Here is a 21,157-nt window from a genome sequence, read left to right on the forward strand (position 1 = left end):
GGGTAACAGCTGTTTTTCCTTAGTACCTGAGCATTCTGCTTGACCAGTCCACTTCATCTCTAGGAGTTATCATGAAGAATGAATAAAAAATTAGAAAAAACAGTGAACTTCATTCACATCAAATCCACCATTCAAATGTAAGGTGGTACTATTTTTAAAAGAATTTTTAAAAAACATGGTATTTGTCACGTCCCAACTCTGATGATGGTATGCGGTGTTGGCAACTTCTTTAAAGGTTATAACATTCATGGAAAAAATTAAGCAAATCATCCCTATTGAATTTCCAGAAGCCCATAAACACTGGTCTCTCACTGGCCAGTTTAGTGTTTTCTGCAGCTTAGTGTGGCAGGAAAATGCTGAACGTGGATTTGGACCCACGCCTGAATTTCAGTGGTTATGTCGTCATGTCCCCAGTCCGCCTCCCTCCCCGTGCAGCCTTGGCTCCCTTAGCCAGCAGGCTGTGGATCAGTTATGGGGGGAAAAGTACATTAAGCAAGTTCCTTTTTTTAGAAAGTTTCTTATGGGTTATCTTAAGCCTCTTAAGCAGTAAAATGCAAAGAAGGCACACATACACCTTTTTCCCCATATTCTGGTACATTGAAATGTTGTGGTTTTCTTCATTGCCCTAGAAGCTCCTGCCTCCTGTGAGAGAGTCTGGGCATCCTTACACCGTATTTTCTTTCAGGCAATGCATGTTTGTGGTGGAAAAAAAAATTTCATTGTGGCTTTTCATGACTGAGCATGTGATGAATGTCTCCAATAGATTTTTCTTTTTTCTTTTTTTTAAATAGATGGGTCAGAGAGTTTTTGAATGAAGAAAACAAAGGCCTTGATGTTCTAGTGGAGTATCTGTCATTTGCACAGTACGCGGTAACGTAAGTAAACCTTGGCTTGTTTCTTTTGAATTTTATGTGGTCGTAGATGATGCAACTCAGTGCTACAGTTATACACTGCACTGATGGGAGAAAGCAGAAACAGATGTAGTGTGGTTTAAAGAGGCTTGTTTCTGTTCAAATAACCAAAAGCAAATCACGTAATTGTTGTTAGAAATGCTTTTAAGGCAGAAATAAAACAGTGGAGTAAAAATTACCCTTCGAGGAGTCCTTGTTTTAAAAAGAACTACTTTCTTTAGTGCTCAACTTATATATATCCATATAGTAGGGTACTCTAGTACTTACTGAAAGAGTAGATGATACATTGTTGAATGAATAAAGCCAGATACAGAAGAGTGCCTCCCTTTTTATTTCTTAGAAAATTACATATATATGTATACCTGCCTATGCTAGTAAAGACAGAAATAGATACCAAACTGGAGGAAGGTTAAATTGGAGGCTTTTTCTTTTTACTTTACATGTACTTGTATTGTTTTGATTTGCCTGTCATAAAGGTGAAATAAACTGGAGTCGAACAGGAAAAAAATTAACTTATTTAACCTAGTTTTCATTAATTTATAAAATTTTTCCATTTGCTTTACTTCTGGAAAGATTTACAACAGGAGTGAGAAGTATACATTTGAATGCGATATTCTCTTCTCCACATTTCCTCCTTTAATCAAAAAGTATCTGTATTCCTGTATCCACATATACTCTCACACAAGTAGAGGAAATAATATTGTATTTTTAATTTGACTGGAAGACGTTTTGGCTCAGGTGGTATTTTTTGCCCCCTCAACTCTTCTTTTATAAGCAGTAACTTGTTTTTTGTATTGCCTCACTCCAGTAAAGTCCCAGGACCTAACCAGATGCTGCCTTATATCCTCATCGCTTCCTTGAGAATTTGCAAGGAGAAAGCTGTAATCATCCCTACCTTGTGGATGCAGAAGCTAAAGGATTAACTGAAATGGGCTCGATGAGTTTCAGTCTCCATAACTCTTGTATATTATATGGAATAGAGCAAGAAAAACCAAAAGACGAATTCTTATCTTCCTGAGAAATTGTCCTCGGAAATATAATCCTAGTTTTTATAGCATAGTCTTCCAAAGGTTGTTTCTTACCTCCATTCTCTCAAAACTGATGATCTCCCTTTACACTGATTATTATGATAAACCAATAATATTGCCCTGTTGCATATTTTAAAATCTGGAGGAATATTCATGGAATTGGGGACGGGCTAAGAGACCTCAGGAGTAATGAAGAGAGTGGCGTGCTATGTGTTAAATGTGTCTGCTGGGCCCTGGCCCTTTCCCTGTGTCACACAAAGCCAACGGGAAATGGTGCTACCACCACGAGGGCGGGCCTCTCATCCACGGCAGGAGGTCAGACCCAACAAGCATCAGAACTCACAGCTTTTGCTTCCCAGTCTTCTACTTTTTTGGATTAGCTTTACTTTTTTTTCCTGATGAGTTTTTTTTTTTGCATAACTTAGGTGAAAAATTATATGTAGATACAATTTGTGTTCTTTCTTGAAACTAATGGGCTGAAAAATGTCCTGTCATTCCTTGGCATGTGACAGTTTCCTAGCTCGTGTAATGTGAAACAACAGGCTCGGGCTCTGTCCCTAAGGTGTTGCTGTCCCTGCTGTGTGAGATCTGGGGACGAGCTGGAGGAACACGAGGGTGCAGAACAGCCGAGCGATGCGGGGGCTGCAGAGTGCCTCGTGGAGAGTGTGGAAGACCTGAGTGATCTTGGGCTGTCCCCTCGGCTATCCTTCCCCAATATCAACTCTAGGATCTATGTGATTTCTCAGTTCCACTGCCTCTCTGTTCAGCACTGTTTCCCGAGTCCTAAGGCATGACAGATTTGTCAGGCCGAGTCAGTGACTTCAGTACAGCAGTCTCTGACATCTGGATTAGTACGCAATGGATGGAGAGCATCACCTAGTTTACAGATGATTGCTCTAACCAAATATTTTATTCTGGCAATCATACTTCTCATAAAAGTCATACTTTTTCATAAAAGCATTGCTGTTTCTTCTGCTGTAGCTCCAAGATCTTCCACGTGATACTAATTATGGCTGCCTTCTGTTTATTCTCTATCTGATCAGGTGTTGCTTGGTGGAACTATGGGTAGAAGCAATTAATAAAATATTTTGGGGGGGAAAGCAGAGCTACTCACTTTGGGAGGAGAAGATGCATAGAACACGAAGCCTGCCTGTTTAAAAACGCTGTTCCTAAAATTATACAAGAATGAGCGACTTAAGTTGCCATTTATTCTAACATGGTTAACATGAGTAATAACCTCAAAAAATGTCAAAGAAACAACAGTCCTACTTTAAAGAGCACCACATTGTGAAGAGATTCCAAAATCAAAGCAAATTCATAGGTTTGTGAGTAATGTATCACATATGTTTGGAAAAGCACACTTGCCAGCACACTAGGAGAAAATGCTCAGTGAAAACTGATGGGTAGGAATAAATTAGTATAAGCCTAACATATTGACTTGTTAAAGCAAAATGAAGACATCTGTGAGATTCTACTCCCCACCCCCCTACCTTCACCTTCCATCTTAGCAATGTTGGCATTTGGAAAGTTAGTGAGTTTTATAGTAAAATACAAATAGTACATCACTATTTAATTTTTGCTATTGTTTAACTCTTTGCCTGACCCAGTATTTGTCTTTCTGTATTTTCAAAGTCTCCTCTGAATCCATAGACGTTTTTTGTATTTCCCTTTTAGTTTACTTTGTTTGCAAAGACTGTCCACATTAAGGTGCAGATGTATAAAAGGAAGGAGCAAGGTATGCACATCCATGTGTTTGTGTCAATGTGAATCTTTAAGTCTTCTGTGGCATTTCTCTTCTGTTTTAGTTTTGACTTTGAAAGCGTGGAAAGCACTGTGGAGAGCTCGGTGGACAAATCAAAGCCCTGGAGCAGGTCCATCGAGGACCTGCACAGAGGGAGCAACCTGCCCTCCCCCGTGGGCAACAGTGTGTCCCGCTCGGGAAGGCATTCTGCACTGCGGTGAGTTCCTTTCATCAGGAGTGAGGCGAATTTGGAAGGATGCATGGGGACAGCAGTGTCCCTCGCTTCTGTGACGATCTTGGGCCATGTATTCCTGTATCTTGCCACGAAGCTTGCATTTTCAGTACTTTGAAATGAAAATTTCTCCAGGAGTTCATGGGATCATCACTTGGGCTGTACTCTGTAGCATTAAATAGCTTCCAGGAAACACCATTCCGTCATTCCGCACAAAGAGAAAATTCTGCTGCCAAATGATACAACAGCAGAGTAGTCTGTATAGGCAATTAAGTTTCTGAAACCAGGGAGATGCTGACATTGTGACTTAGACTTGGTTTTCTGGGTAGAGGCAGCACATCGAGATTTGAGAATCTCAGGAATAGCTTGTTACTGTTTCTACCCTGCGCCTCGCCTCCTTTCCTCCAGTGGTAGCTGAGCTGTGTGTTCTGTGGGAATGTGTTCTTTGTCACAGGTGTGGAACGTTATAATGATTTTAATTAATTTTTATTAGTGAGATGCCCTTAAGCATGTTTCTTTGGTTAGATGTGCTCAGTTGTCAACTTTCTATGTCCTTCTGAGGATTCCTTCTCTAATCTCTCCTGGTGGAAATACCACCATAGTAAGGGAGGGTGGGTGCCGACCACCTGCACCACTAAGGGGGATAACGTCACTGAATCGTTTATTCACTCATTCCTACAATTATTCATTCACTGAAAAATATTTTGAGCTTCTGTAACTTGCCAGGCACTGTAGATGGGTGTGCGAATCAAAACTACCTGCCAAGATACAGATATCACCTAGGGCCAGTTCATAAAGCTTTCCATATTCCAGGACTTTAATAAAATTTCTCTTATTTCAGGCTTGATCTGGCAAGTGGACTTTGTTGCCGTGAGTGTTAAAGATCACCATGGTACTGGAGCGTTTAGCATTTGCAATAGGCTGAGGGCTATATAACCTGCAAGTCTGCATCAGCCTTACATGTGAACAGGGACATATTTGGGCTGACTGGGGAGTTGAAGAAAAAGGCCAGTTGTGCGTGAAGAATTCCCTGATCACCTTGGTACTTGAATAGAAATTCTTATCATTTGTACAGATGTAATTATAGGTAAAGGATCTAATTGACAAAGTGGATTTTAATTTGCTTTTCAATCATTTCTTACCTAGCAAGTATCATTTATTGACTAGCTACCACCTTAACAAGGATTCATTTTTCTGATTAGTAATTCATTATGCCTGTTTTTCAATTAGCAAGACTGTTCATTGAGAGTATGTTGTTTCTGTAGAGTGGGAGAGTCAGGAAAATGTGGGGAACATTCCAGGTCCAAGGAGAGTTGTAATCCCGGGCCCTGGAAAGCATGGTACGAGACATCAGTTTCTGATTTACTTCACGGTTAGCTCCAGCTAGATTCTGCTAGAATTCATTTTAAACTGGAAAAAGTGACCTAAAGTATAGAGAGATGGGCATGATGGAAATGCTTTTCTGAGAAACTCAGGAACTATATGGTATTTCTGGTTGGCAGGTGTGCTTGAAGGTGACCAACTAAGAAACCAATATCACACTTTTCTGTTTTGTGTTTGACCAGTTTCAAGCTCAGGAACAGAACATTGGAATTTCCTTCATGGGTTCTAGTCACTCAAGAATATCAATATGGCAGTAACTTTCCTGCTACTTTTTAATCTAAAGCTTAGATTTTTGTTTTTAAACAAGGTGTATCAATGATATTCCAGCTCTTGTGGTTCATGGATTTCTGCCTGGATTCAAATTATTTGGTCATTTGATAGCATCCGTGACTTACAAAAGCAGCAATCAGAAGTACGCACATATGGTACATGTTGCTTTTCATATACCCGAAGACTGTTTACATTTTTTCTCTTCCTCCTTCTTTCTCTCGCCCCTTTCTTTCTCTGCTCCCCACACTTCTTCCACTTTTTGGCTTTCTTTTATTGCCCTTCTTTTTCATTCTGCCATCTCATTTCTGATTGTCTTCTCCTCTTCCACTTTGTCCTTTCTGTCCCTACTGTCTCTTCTTCTTCTGGTTCCTTTCATCTCTTACACCACCACCAGATTGGTTTCTCTGCCTGAGTATCTTCAGTTCAAATGCCACCAGAGCTCCCTGTTGCCTCTGGAGCAGCTTCACTTTACACACTGATGATGAGGCTTCAAACCGGAAAATCTCGTAAGTCATGGGAGAAAGTGACACCCAAGACAGCTGGTGGTGCATGGTGGCAGGGTGCTGTAACTGCCCTCTGTGTTATAATATGACAACCTCCTGGCTTAGCACCCTTACCTAGTGCTGGGTGTGCCCACTGCCTTTTAAACTTGGATACACTCTGTTATCATATCATGATTTCTCATTAAGAATTCAAACCTTCACAGTATATTATATATATTTTTTTACTATTGCAGGGTTTTTTTAAAAAAGAAAATGAGGATATTAATTTATGTTCTATAGAGATGATTTATTCTGGTAGCTTTGTTTGATTTTCTTTCCCTTATCCTAGTATCCAGATAATAATGTAGACTGAGTAATCTTATCCTAGATATTACTTGGTAAAAAGAGTGAGTTAAACTTGGAAGAAGAAATGAGATTTTAAGAAATTTAAAACACTTTATAAATGGGGCTTGATTAAAGAAAAAAGGAAAAACACTCTGTTTTTAAACAAAATTCTAATGTTGATGCACACTCTCTTTGCATTCAGACTTTATTTTTTAACTGTTTAAAATGGATTATTAAGCGTTTTGTGACATGACATTCACCCTAAGTTATATCAACTGTTAAAATCTACATTTCCATACATTTGTCAGCTTGGCCAGTGCTGAAAATGTTGATACTGATGCAGTAGAGACATGGATTGTGCTGTTCTATAAACGTAGAGCTGGTGGACCTTCAGTTAGGACAGACTTCTGTTCACGTGACCACAGGTCTAGCTAAATTAAATGATTTGCAATGCACACATCTTGTGTATGTGCATGTTTGATTTTTGAAGACAAAGATTGCATTACTTCAGATGCAAGAGAAAGTAATTTCTAATATTAAAGAATGTCATGGTTAATGCCATTGGACTTAAGTAAGCAGTGACATAGACAATAAATAAGTGTTCTGAGTTTTTAAAGAAAGAGGTGGGACCCCGAGAGCCTGGAGGGTGAGGCTGGGTTTAAACTGGGACTCTGGGTGACGGCCAGAGTTGGTTCTCAGGGTGAGGACGGCTGTTCCCGGTGGCGGTGAAGTGAAGGAGGATGAGTAGAACAAAACCTTATATCAAAGGTCAGTGTGTTGGGAGAGAGAGGAGAACCTGTCCTTTGCGGGACAGAGGCTTTGTGATGGGGGTGGAGGGCTGCCTAATGGAGAGCCTGGTTTGCAGACATACAAAGTTTGTAGGCTACCTGACTGACCTTCTCCACTGTGGTGAGGAGACCAAGATCCACATTTTCTGTAAGATATTAACTCCTATTAATATTTCTTCCTAAGATTCCTCAGAACAAATTTCACCGTTTTTCCTGAAATTATTAACTTCATGGAATGGCATTTCATGAATAGACATCATCTGACTCTTTGCCACCTACATGCATAGTGGATTTATATGAAGAGATGAAGAGTTCACATTTGGGTCCTTGTTTATACATCTTAATACAGTCATCTCATTCCTGGCAATGTGTTTTAGGGGAGTAATTTTTAAAAGTGTTTAAAAGTGGGCACGAAGATATAGATAGCATTGTTACAGGTTTTATTGGTGGTGGTGGGGAAGCTTTTATCGAGTGTCCACTGCATGCCAGGCACTGTTCTAAGAGCCTTCTGTGATTTACTGCTCACAGTGCTCTGTGGGATAGCTGCTCTTACTGTCCTTGCGAGGCAACTGAGTCCTTGAGTAGTTGAGCGACTTGTGTGGGATCAAACAGTAACTAAAGGAGGTAGCATTTGAAGTAAGTTGGCCAACCCCAACCTCCATACTACATTTTCCTGCCTGTTTATTTATAGGACGATTTCCCCCCCTAGTAAATATAATGTTTTCATATCAAGCTGTCTGCATGTCCTTAGTTAAGTTGTCCCCTGCTCTTAACGGGCTTTTTGCTCCTTCCAAGAAAATGTGGCATTTTCTGCTTCACACAAAGATGTCACCTGAGCTAGTGGAGACCCTAATCAATATGCCGTAATATTTTTATAGCTATTAGAAAATAAGTTCATATATAAATGTATTTTGTAAACAAATGACAAGACCAAAAGTTCTATATTTATATAATTTTATTTTCACTTATTTGCAAATACGAAGACATTAAAAGGAAAGTTCATTAAGTGAAAACTGACTTTTTTATCAATGGGGAGAATATGCGTGAACTTTCTTTTCAAATTTTTGTTTTTATCATGTTTATCGTGACGTAAAATACATATACTACATACCCCTGAATCAGGTAGGCAGAGACCACATGATAAAGCCCCTTGAATGGTGGAGTCTGGCTTTTCCCCCAGAGGCAGTGGGGTGGGAAATCACGTGAGGTGGATGGTCTTTGCAGGTGAGTAGGGTCTGGGGAATGCTTGGGGAGTTGACTAGAAGAAATGCTCGTGAGGCAGCTGGCACTTGGAGCTACACACAGAGAATCTGAAACTTAGAATGTAGAGCAAATATAAAAACATTTGAAAACTGACTTGGTGGTCAAAGAGGTTAAAAAAGAAGAAGAAAAATTTTGTGTATGATTGAATAGAAGAAATAGAACCATTAGTGGAAACAGGAAAGTTGTAATTTGGAAGGGATCTTAAATGTCCTTTAGTTCGACTTTGTATTGTTGATGAGGCACCTGAGACCCAGCTCTAAAACCTTGTTTTTCGAGGAGTTACCTAGTTCCTGTGAACCTCATTCCATGTATGGACTAATGGCCCATGTAGTTTTTTGGCCTTTATGGCAATAAATACTGCTGTTCATAGCAGTTTTCCTGATCTCTGTGTCACAGTGATCCTATTTAAAGACATGGGAACACCAACTCTGTACCAGTTTGCTTATAAAGTAAGGGGAATTCTAGAAGAGTTGAACTCTTTCAGGCTCTTACAAGTTCTTTTATTTCAATAATTATCATTTACCTTCAGTTTTAATTGTTGGGGGTGGGGGAAATCATCTAATATCTTAAACCATTATAATATCACATAAAAAAAGGTCTTTGAATTTGATAGTTAAAAGCTAAAACACTAAAAAAAAAAAATTAAAAAAAATTTTAAAAAGCTTGAAAATTAAAAAAAAAAAAAGCTAAAGCACTTTTTATCTCAATTCATAATATGGAGGTTGAACTCAGTTTTGTTAATTTTTCAGCTTATATAAATTAGGAATATAATATCTGAAATGATCATCATTCTCTTTTTTCTTCCCTTTTCTCCCAAATTATACAAAATCAACTCAGATCTTTTTATAGTGTTTATTATTGAGCGTTGTCATCTGTATTTTATTCTACAAGTGTCTCCTTAACTTTATTTATTTTAAATCTTCTCTGGGGAGGATATTGAAGAATCCAATCTATTCCCATAGACACCAACTTAAATGGGAAAAAACAACAAAGAAAAATATATTTAAAAATTATTCTCATTAGATGAGATAGCAGATGTTGATTAAAATGTTCATTAACAATTTAGAAAGGTAAGGAGCAGAAGAAAAAAGGCATAATGAGGAGACAGTCACCAGAGGAAACACCCAAGTTTCATTTCTGAGGGAGGAAAAATGTTGAAGATATTTCTTAATCTGATGAAAATCTGAGGTTGCAGAAAATGAAATAACCATCTACAAAATAAAGACTTTCCAAATTTGCAGACTTTACAAAAATAGTCTGTAGTTACAAACTTTCAATTTAACTTCTTGGCACATTGTAAGCAGAAGTAACTGAAAATGTTAGGATGTTATATTTCTTTATTTCTTTGAAGTTGCAAAAAAAGAAAAGTTTACTTGGGTTAAGAATGTGCATTCCAAGTATTCAGCTTGGAGTTTATTTTAATGTCCCTGCTAGTGAAAACAGTGACAACTTTAATTATATATAGCTTATGGGTATACTACACCGACAGATTTGTCCAGCATTTCTCACTATGAGTTTAAGTTCACTTTGTTTTATCTTCGATCCAATGAAAAGCCCACTGAGAGAGACTGTGTAGAAGTGGAAAAACAAGGCACCCAGCCAGTGCATTGTTGGGGAGCTGTCTCACAGATCCTCAGATCAGTGGGGGTGATAGGGTCTGGGGTCTGCCTCACATGTTGTGGGATTAAACTAACAATTCCTGTAAAGAAGGTGGCGCAACAGTGAGTAGTCAATAAATGTTAACTGTACGGGATTGAGGGAAACACTGAAGATGACTCAGCGGATTTCTGCAGCTGTGGTCTGGTACTTTCATCAGCAAGATTTATTGTACTTAATGTTGTGAAGGGTGCTTTGCCAAGTTCTGAGGACACAGAATGATACATGTGTATTTGTATATGATTTACGACTGATAAAGGACTTGTTCATACTTACCGTATTATATCTTCCTAAGACCTTCAGGAGGTAGTCAAGGGTTATTGGCTTCATTTACAGATGAGGATGCTGGTGCTCAGAGAAGTTGTCCATAGCTAGTAAGTGACAGAGCCAGGATTTGTAATCGGAGCCTCCTGACTTCTTTCTGCTGTGTTACAGTGTCCTTACGATTCGATTCAGAAGAAGTGTATATATGTTTGTGGGTGCTCGTGCACATCCAAACTAACATACATTAAGTATGGTGTGAGTATAACCAAAACTAACATGTGGAACTTCAGAGGCTAGAGTGAACAACAAATTCTACGACAGATTCATAATGTGGTCTGGATATGAAATAACAGTGAGTGAGACTTGGAGGAGTGACTAGGAAGGGAGAGGAGCAGAGAGGGTGGCACAAGCAGCGGTTCAGTGGTAAGACTGCCTGGTTTGCCTAGGAAACGGTGAATACATGAGTCTGGCGGGAAGTAGGTCAGAGCCAGCTTATGCACTTCTTTGAAAGCCAGGTTATTTGAATTGTCATTTTAGCTCACTGGCAATGATTTACTGAAGGTTTATGAAAAGAGGAGATAATTTGGGATAACAGAACTCTTTCTATCTAAAGGTCACAGGAGATAGATGGGTTCGTTGCACACTTCACTTAGGGATCCATCCTGGTTCATTAGCCGCTCAGTAGCAAATGCCTTTGTCAAAGGGACTATAATGAAAAATCAGAAAATTAAGACTTATAATGGCTCTCCATTCATATGATGGAAGAGTGTTCATTCACTTACTCTATTCAGAAAGGATGTACTGAGACCTTTTGATTTACAGGGTCTATTCTAGATGTCATTTGGTCCTATAATGGGAAATGTAGATGAATAGAAAATTTTAATAACTATAACAAAATTTCATTAGGAGTTTTGTGTACTTTTCTCTCTCTGTCTCTGTCTATCTCCCTTTACCCCCACTTGAACTATCTGGATTCAACTCTTTAAGCTCTATTTCTTTTGGCTATAGAGAGTGTCAGACGAGTGCTTGGCTCATTTATTTTAGCATCATATATTTTATGAGTTTAAATGATAGAAAAAATATGCCCAAAGTAACGTCATGTCTGAAGGGTAGGAAAGAGGAAACCTAAAACCCCGAATCTTGGTCATGTTGTATTAGCCCAGACTTTGGAACCATAAAAGACTAGTATAATTATGCCAAGTTATGTGACATACCCAGTTGGCATTGCATTGCAGCTGGGCCGAACGCCTACATTAGCTTTCAAGGTAGTTTTAATTACTGTTCTTTATTTACAGGTAGATATTAGTTTGATGTCTGAATAGGTAGACTGTTTGAAAATTCTTTTTGTAAGAGAAAAAATATATACCTTTTCTTTTTCCTGTTGCTGTTAGAACCTAGAAATTAGAAATCTCACAAATGTTGGCATGCAAGTTTCACAGGAAAGTTTGGAAACCGCCTCCCCTCCTTTTTCGTTTTTTCTTTCTTTCTTTTATTTGCCAGACTCTGAGAGGGCCTGATTAGGTTGGTTCAGGAAATGTTCACGGAAGGTTCTGCAGTAATATATTGTCTGTGGCTAATACAGGCTCAGAGGGAGAGGCAGACATGCCTGTGACCCACATCCAACAAAATGTCTAGCAGGCTCTCCCTCTGTCTTGAGCATGCTCATACCCTTACCCGTTTTTCTTCCCCAGGCGTGCTTTCTGTGCCTCTCCTTCTCCAAAACAGCAAGGGCCCTTCTTTTGCCTCCATAACTGGTTTCCTGAGCCCATGCAGCCTAGCTGGCTCACTGCTTCCATGCTCACTTCTTCTACCTCTGTAACTTTCTGAATACCCTTTTGCTTGTAAAAGAAAGAAAGAGAAAATGTCTAAATGTCACCCATATATTGTCTTAAGCATATGTTAAGACAAGACATAGGCTTAAGCATATGTTAAGACAATATATGGCTGATCTGATGTATTTGTCAAGGCATCACTGGGTGAATAGCAGCTTCCATATATTTGGGTTTACTGTTCAGTGCTTCGAAGATGTAGACTTCTGAACAAAATCCAGTATTTGATCACATCCAGCTTTTGCTCAGGAGTTGTGTCTTTCTCTTGTACTCCCAGAATTATCATATACACATTATTTATCATTTTATTCTTAAATTTATCACCATTATTTTCTTAATGTACTGCTTTTATTTATTTTTATTTTTAAAAATATATTTTATTCATTATGCTTTTACAGTTGTCCCATTTCTCCCCATTATTCCCCTCCACCCTGCATACCCCCTCCCACCCGCATTCCTCCCCTTTCGTTCATGTCCGTGGGCCATACATTATAAGTTCTTTGGTTTCTACATTTCTATACTATTCTTAACCTCCCCCTGTCTATTTTCCACCTACCATTTATGCTACTTATTCTCTGTACCTTTTCCCCCTCTCTTCCTCTCCCACCCTCCCTGATAATCCTCCATGTGATCTCCCATTTCTGTGATTCTGTTCCTGTTCTAGTTGTTTGCTTAGTTTGTTTTTAGGTTCGGTTGTTAATAGCTGTGAGTTTGTTGTCATTTTACTGTTCATATTTTTGATCTTCTTTTTCTTCGGTAACTCCCTTTAACATTTCACATAATAAGGGCTTGGTGATGATGAACTCCTTTAACCTGACCTTATCTGGGAAGCATTTATCTGCCCTTTCATTCTAAATGGTAGCTTTGCTGGATACAGTAATCTTGGATGTAGGTCCTTGCCTTTCATGACTTGGAATACTTCTTTCCAGCCCCTTCTTGCCTGTAAGGTTTCTTTTGAGAAATAAGCTGATAGCCTAATGGGCACTCCTTTGTAGGTAACTGTCTCCTTTTTTCTTGCTGCTTTTCAAATTCTCTCCTTATCTTTAATCTTGGCTAATCTTGGGTAATTATGATGTGCCTTGGTGTGTTCCTCCTTGGATCCAACCTCTTTGGGACTCTGAGCTTCCTGGACTTCCTGGAAGTCTATTTCCTTTGCCAGATTGGGGAAATTCTCCTTCATTCTTTTTTCAAATAAGTTTTCCATTTCTTGCTTTTCCTCTTCTCCTTCTGACATCCCTATGATTCAGATGTTGGAATGTTTAAAGATGTCCTGGAAATTTCTAAGCCTCTCCTCATTTTTTTGAATTCTAGTTTCTTCATTCTATTCTGGTTGAATGTTTCTTTCTTCCTTCTGGTCCAAACCATTGATTTGAGTCCCGGTTTCCTTCTCATCACTGTTGGTTCCCTGTACATTTTCCTTTATTTCACTTTTCATAGCCTTCATTTTTTCCTCTATTTCGAGACCATACTCAGCCATTTCTGTGAGCATCCTGATTACCAGTGTTTTGAACTCTGTATCTGATAGGTTGGCTATCTCTTTGTTGCTTAGTTGTATTTTTTCTGGAGCTCTGATCTGTTCTTTCATTTGGGCTCTATTTTTTTTTTTTTGTCTTGTTGCTCCTGTTACTAAGAGGTGGATGGAGCCTTAGGTGTTCACCAAGGTGGGGCAACCCACATTGCTTTGTTGTGACGTCTGTGGGGAAGGGTCCAAGAGGGAACAGTTCTGCTTGCTGTGCTCTCTGCTGGATTTCAGTCACTTCCCCTGCTACCCACAATCAAATTTGGCCTTTCTGGTGATGATTCCCTGGTTGGGTGGGTTTGTGTACTTTATTTCTAGGACCCTGTGGGTATATGTTCTATCACCCTGTGGGTGTCTCCAGAGAAGTCTCCTGTGAGGCTGGGTGTTTCTCCTGCTGGTGCCTCAACCCCCACAGGTGTTTTCAGTGAGACATTTTGAGGCTTCAGTTCCCTACACTGGAGCTCTGGGTTGTGTGGTCTGTCTCACTCCCCAGTTGCTCCTCCCCATTCATCAGCATGGGAATATGGGGCCGCCTGCTCCACCAGCTGCTGCCTTGCTGGCCCCGGTCCTCCAGCCGCCACTTCACCCACCCTGGTCCTCCAGCCACCACCTTGCCACGAGTCCTCTCTGCCTGGCTGCCCATCTCCGCCCCTCCTACCAGACTGGATGAATGAGTCTTCTTTAACTGCTTGGTTGTTGGACTTCCATACAGTTCGATTTTCTGTCAATTCTGGTTGTTTTTTTATTTTAAATTGTTGTTGTCCTTCTTTTGGTTGTGCAAGGAGGCACAGTGTGTCTACCTACGCCTCCATCTTGGCCAGAAGTTGATTTTATTTTTTTAATGCGGTTAAAACACTTAACATGTGATATATCCTTTTAACAAAATTTTCAGTGTATAATACAGTATTGTTAACTACAGGCACAAGTTTTACAGCAGGTCTGTAGAACTTATTTACCTGGCATAATTGAAACTTCATACCTGTTGATTAGGAACTCATGTCTACCCCCCACTCTCCATGGCCTCAGCGACCACCATTCCACTCTCTGCTTCTGTGAGTTTGACTATTTTAGATGCCTCATATAAAAAGAATCATACAGCATTTGTCCTTCTGGGATTGAGTTGTTTCACTTAGCCTAATGACCCTCAAGGTTCGTCCATGTTGCTGCATATCGCAGAATTTCCTTCTTTCTTAAGGCTGAATAATAGTCCATCGTATGTGTCTACCACATTTTCTTTATTCACCCCCCCATTGATGGGCATTTAGGTAGGTTATTTCTGCATCTTGGCTGTTGTGAATAATGCTTCAATGGACATGACAGTGCAGATAATCTCTTCAGGATCCTGATTTTAGTTCTTTCAGGTAAATACTCAGAAGTGAATCAGATCATAGCAATTCTATTTGTAATTTTTTTGAGGAACTTTCATATATTCTCTAAAGATTTTACTATTTGTAGAGAGAGGGGAAGGGAAGGGAGAAAGAGAGAGAGAGAGACATCAATGTGTGGTTGTCTCTCTCATGTCCCCTACTGGGGACTTGGCCTGAAACCCAGGCATGTGCCTTGACTGGGAATTCAACCAGTGATCCTTTGGTTCACAGGCCAGCGCTCAATCCACTGAGCCACACTATCCAGGGCCATTATTGTTTTTCATAGTGATTGTATCAATTTACATTCCTATGAACAGTACACAAAGGTTCCCCTTTTTCTACAACCCTGCTCCCACTTACCTTTTGTGTTTTTGCAAGTGGCCATCCTGACAGGCGTGAGGTGCTATCTCATTGTGATTTTGATTTGAATTTTCCTGGCCATCAGTGATGAGTATCTTTTTATATACCTTTTGGCTATTTGTGTGTCTTTGGAAAAATTCTATTCAAGTCCTCAGCCCATGTTTTAATGAGGTTACTTAATTTCTTGCTATTGAGTTGTAGGAGTTCCTTATGTATTTGGATATTAACCCCTGGTCAGATATTTGGTAGCATTTTCTCTCATTCCATAGCTTACCTTTTCACCCTAATTCTTTCCTTTAGTGTACAAAAGCTTTTTGGTTTTATGTAGTCCTATTTGTTTGTTATATTCCTAAACATGAGGAACCACTTCAAAATAGCCGTAGTTCCTTTACAATGAGTAGTTGTTTAAGGACGGCAAAGCAGGAATCTTTAATTGGAACTCCAGGAGCATTATACATAATTTAGGCTACTAACATATCTCTGGCAAGAGAGATTCCTATGTATCTAATCTGTAGTCAGGCAGATCTACTGTAGTAGCTACAAGAGACTCCTTCCCTGGATTTCCTTTGCTGGTCTTGCCATTCTTTTTGCCTCTAGGAATCAGAAATTCAGGTTTTATTTGCCCTGTTGTTTATTAGAATAAGTCGACTGGTTGACATTCATTGATCAGTCGTTCTGAAGGGCTTTGAAAACAGAACTGCCTTCCTTCCTTGTAGCACTTGCTGCCGGTGCTGTGCGGGGTGAGCTGCTCACCACATGCTTCTCAGCAGGTTCATTGCCACACATGAACTGGGTGGCTCAGTTGGCAGTTGTCCACCATAGTCCTAAACAGGAAATGTTTTGTATGCATCATTTGATTTCACTCATATGTGCAATCTAATGAACAAACTGAACTAACAAGCAAAATGGAGACAGACACATAGATAGCAGGATGACAGCTAAGCGGGGGAGAGCAGAGGGTAGAGAGATTGAGCAAAAAGAGAAATGGACTCATGGACCTGGACAACAGTGTGCTGATTGCAGGGGGAGGAGTTATAAGGGGACTAAATGGTAATGGAAGCAATACAATAAAATTATTAAATAAAAAATAAAGGATACTTATAAAAATTGCCTTGTTTTTTATGCCTTTTAAACTCACACTAACATTGACTTTTAATTTCTTCATTTATTTTAGGTATACATAACTACTGGTCCATAAAATTAATACAGGTGGTTAGAGTCATTTCTCTTTGGTTTTGATCTTAGGTCAATTTTATAATCTCTTTCCATGTTCTCAGAACTTTCTGAATTCCAGTTGGCAGCCCGTCCCAGCTAGTGTCTCCTCTTTGAATGCTAGGGTCACATTTAGTTTGGGTTCAGTGCTTGACCAGATAATGGGCAATTCTCAGAACTGGAGAAGAGGGCCTGAGAAATTTGGCGGTGTCAGTTTCCCTACACAGTTTCTGTGAAAACGTCCTCTTAAAAACCGGGATTTTCTTAAAACTCGTAAGACTTCAAGAAACAGCCCTGAATATCTCTTCTGCATTATTTTTCCTACATATGGCAGGAACTTCAAAAGTTATACCCAGGGCTGCTTTCTGCCTCTGGGAAAACTCCCTTTCATGTCTGAGCATTTAGAGCCCCAGAGCTCTGCTTGCCCGTGTTCCCCCCAGGGAACCAGGGGTCTCAGAATGGTGTTTAGATGGCCTGCCCTGGGAGTCTGGGCATTGGACTCAATGATTCCCTAAATATTTCATTCCCCTTTTTTTCCCTCTGGAATCCAAGGGAGTTGTCTTTGACCCCCAAGTCTCAGGGAACCTGCCCGACATACCAGAGAGACCTAATTGTTTCAGGACTTCATTAGACCTGTACCCAGCAACTTGAAGGAATTGTTACACTTCAGAATGAATGCATTGGGCAGAAAATTGTCTCTAAATGCCTGTTATGGGATGTCAGTGAAAGTGGTAGAGTAAGGACCTCGTAAATGCTCTTCTCCATAAAGCCAATGAGAAAACTGTCAAAATATGCCAGAAGCAACTTTTTCAGCACTTTAAAAATTCATGTTTTTCTGCAGTCTGGGGAGCATTCATTCAGGAAAAACGAGTGAATCTAAGTAAGAACAGTTAGTTTTGTGGTGTTTTATCTTGCTCTGTTCGCCTCCCTCCCTTCCTCTTCAGTTCCGCAGCCCCTGGAAAACCAGTCGCTCCACAATCAGTGCAGACCATTGGCCTGGCAGCCAGTGGAGGAGGACGAATGGAGCTGAAGGTCTTCCCAGTCCCCTCCTTCCTCCTTGTCCTAGATTAAGCTGTGAAGTACCATGAGGTTTGAGAACTACTGGTGAAGAAGCCAATTACAAGTCTCAGTAAAATGCACCATTTAGCTGTTGACAGAATCTGGGAACACGCAAGACATACTACATGGGGCAGGACTGAAGCTCATCTGCCTCAGTTATACACAGGAGACCATGCAGACACCAGGGCTGCCTGTCATTGGGGCATTTTTAATACACCTCCGTGAACTGGATGGACAGTCTCCAATCAGTTCCAGTAATCTCATAGTAGCTTCGGGGAGGAAGTATTACAGAAACTGGTTTCGCTTTGTGTAATTGTGTAACAGAACATGTGCCAAGGGTATTAGTTTCCCAGAGAGGCACCCATACCTCCTCCTGAGTCACCAGCTTAATTCCTGTCCAGCTCAGGCCTTTGTGGAAAGTGTATTCAGAGAGCTAAAGTAGGTGGATAACTGCTTGGGAGAGGTGAAGATCGCGTGGCCTGAAGGCTGTGTCACAGAACCTTATCTGCCCTGGCAGAGATAGTGTATTGAATTACGTTCTCTTATATTTATGCAACAGCACCTGTACATACAATATTTGGCAGTTATAACCAGTTTCATTTGAGCTGTTGGAGTTTTTAATTGGTGACTGATTGTTGCTGTGATTTCCCAGCGCTACAAAGGGGAGTCACTGTGACTCATACACCTGGTGGAGTTTGGTGGTGCTAATCAGTTACCTTCATCCTGTTTTTAAATAAACTGTTAATCACTGTATTCCGGCTTATTGACCTCCACGTGGGCACTTGTAGCACCGGGGAATAAGATTTTTTCAAAGCTTAGTTTTTCTGGTGGTGATACTTGGTTTTTTGTCACATGCATTGTGGTAGAATTGGCCTCACCACAGCACCCCTAACCTTTGCTTTATGAAGATAGACCAGGACCAGCTCAGAGGCCTTCTAGGAAATGGTCCTCATGTAGTGAATGAAGCAGAGAAAGCATTACAGCCACTTTCTCCAGTTAGCCCTCTGTCTCAGGGGGATGTAAGCCTGGACCATCTACAAGAGTTTTTCTTATGAAATGTTTATTTCTTTATTTGGGAAGGAATACACATCTCTTGTAGTACATTTAACACATAGACAGAAATATGCCCTGGCTGGTGTGGCTCAGGGGGTTGAGTGCTGGCCTGTGAACCAAAAGGTCGCTGGTTTGATTCCCAGTCAGGGAACATGCCTGGGTTGCAGGCCAGGTCCCAGTAGGGGTTGCAAAAGGCAACCACGCATTGATATTTCTCTCCCTCTCTTTCTCCCTTCCTTCCCCTCTCTCTAAAAATAAATAAATAAAATCTTTAAAAATAAAATATAGACAAATAACGAATGGCAGTATCTTTTAATTTCACCATCCAGAGAGCCATAAGACAGGCATGTTTTAAGTCTGCACTGGTAATATTTCATGCTCAGTGATGTTCATTGTCATGGCACCTTGTGATACTCATCCTACAATTTGGCCATTCCTTTTATATTTACTTGTTGAATTACAGCCCCTTTTAAAAACAACTTTCACACCTAAAGACAGCTACCAACAGGAGGTCTGTGTTAACTCAGTCAAGTCTGGCCTGATTGAGAAAATGTTGGCTATATGAGGATTTTAAGTTGGAAGCTTTGCCAAAGAAGTTCTCTTTTGAGAAGGTATGACTGTCTTCACTCCACTGTATTGTACTGTTCAGGTGTGTGTATTGTTATTGAGTTTATTTTACACATTGGTAATGTGTACGTAACAGACGGGGTAGGCTGGGGCTGGAGTGTGAACGGAGCACATCGTTAATACAAGGACTATCCGATAATAAACATCTATTGCTGCTCAACTAGGTGGTAAGGCCTCGAGGGCCAAAACAACATCTTTATCCTTCATGTTCCCTTAGCAATTTAGCAGAGTCTAGCATAAAAAGTAGATGCTTAATAAAACCAACTCTGGGGCTTCAACAAGAGATTTGGTTTGATTTTCTGTGGCTGCTAGAGAGCACCAGAGGCCACTTCTTCTAGATCACTCACCTTGTCCAGGTGTCCTTGTTGTGGTGAAGTGGCTGCGTCTGTTGTTTTTGGTTAATATTTTGGAGTCAACTTGGAGGAAGCTATTAAAACTAGATCCACAGGAATAGGTTTTTTTGGGTAGTATCACTGTTGTGCTTTGCAGCTGCATTTAAAACCTGTCCAAAAAGGAAAAAGGTATGTTACTCAGATGATAAAGCAAATAAACTAAATATGTTATTACATAGATTGTCAAATTCAACAAAATGCGAATGTGGAAGAGTAGATTGATGTACATGCTAACCTGTGGCACAGTCCCTAAAATCTAGCCTTGGAGATTTAAGCTGATCCTAAACTAAGTCCTTTGCAAATATTGTATTTGCAGACGTAAAGAGTTGTGACATTAATCAGGGTACATTTACTTAATGGCAGAAAATTCTTTTAGAGTGAGTTTTTCAAAATACAGTATACTGCAAAATTTCCTATTAAGCTAAAAAAATGCACACTTTCCTGGTAAGTGATACAGGATAAAGAATTCAAAAAGAAAACTGCCTACCAAGTGGATTGGCCACTCTGTTCTGAAGAAGGTGCTCAGGCTCTACGGTTCTCAGCAAACTAAGCCTCAGTGCTGTGATCACTGGGGGTAGGGAGAATGACACCTGCGTAGGACTGCAGCCGAAAACGTGGTCAGGATAGCAGGATGTGAGCATTGGACAAGGAGCTTGTCAGCACAGATGGCTGTAGGAAGTGACAGGTTGTCACTGAGTCAGGTCGAGAAGCGTCTTGTAGAAGGCGACTGCCCTGAACCCCAGTGAGGAGATGTGGGGTCTGGTCTGGTTTCCTCTCATCTCTTTCCTTCCTTCTATTTGCTCTGAGGATCTAACTTCCCTGGGCTTCAGTTTTCTCACCTGTATCAGGAAAGGTTGGCCTAAGGACCATCACAGATCTCATTCAGCTGTCATCACTCTGTTTTTCTTCTTATTGGTTGTGGTGGTGGGGTTCTGTATTTACTGTAATGCTATGATTTAAATATATGTGCAAATGTTTCCATTAATACCTAAATAAACCAAAAGTTGGAGAAAAAAAATTTAGATTAAATACAATGAACTTTAGTAAAAAGCTTTTAGCTCTATTGTTTTTAACCATAGACTATTATTAATAAAGAAAATGCATTGTTTTTATTTATTGATATCTTATATTGTATATTTTCTAAACTTCTTAATATTGATAAATATCATGTGCTATTTCATATTAAATATACTTTAAATGTTGGTCCAGAGTATCTATTTGAGATTAACCATCTGCAACAAGAAGTCTTTTGTGTTAATATTTAGTAAATAGAATACTCTTGTAATGAATTAATTTTTGCTGGTTTCTGCAAATGATGACAAAGACATACTGGCTTTTTAGAGTCTTGTTACCATGTAGCTGAAGGACTAGATTAA

The 21,157-nt window shown here is 39.9% G+C and overlaps 1 protein-coding gene across 5 annotated transcripts in view; it reads left to right on the forward strand.

Annotated features, from left to right (window-relative positions):
- FMNL2 (formin like 2) overlaps positions 1-21,157 on the forward strand; it is a 297,278-nt gene that overhangs the window by 209,800 nt on the left and 66,321 nt on the right. For 4 of the 5 annotated variants that reach the window (XM_024579927.3, XM_024579929.3, XM_024579926.3 and 1 more), the window contains exons 5-6: positions 792-875; positions 3,745-3,897. In XM_024579927.3, the coding sequence (XP_024435695.2) occupies positions 792-875; positions 3,745-3,897 (237 nt within the window). The remainder of the gene's footprint in view (positions 1-791; positions 876-3,744; positions 3,898-21,157) is intronic. The other variant, XM_045187417.2, reaches the window with a different exon arrangement.

The sequence above is a fragment of the Desmodus rotundus genome, chromosome 2, assembly GCF_022682495.2.
Source record: "Desmodus rotundus isolate HL8 chromosome 2, HLdesRot8A.1, whole genome shotgun sequence".
In the NCBI taxonomy this organism is placed as follows: Eukaryota; Metazoa; Chordata; class Mammalia; order Chiroptera; family Phyllostomidae; genus Desmodus; species Desmodus rotundus.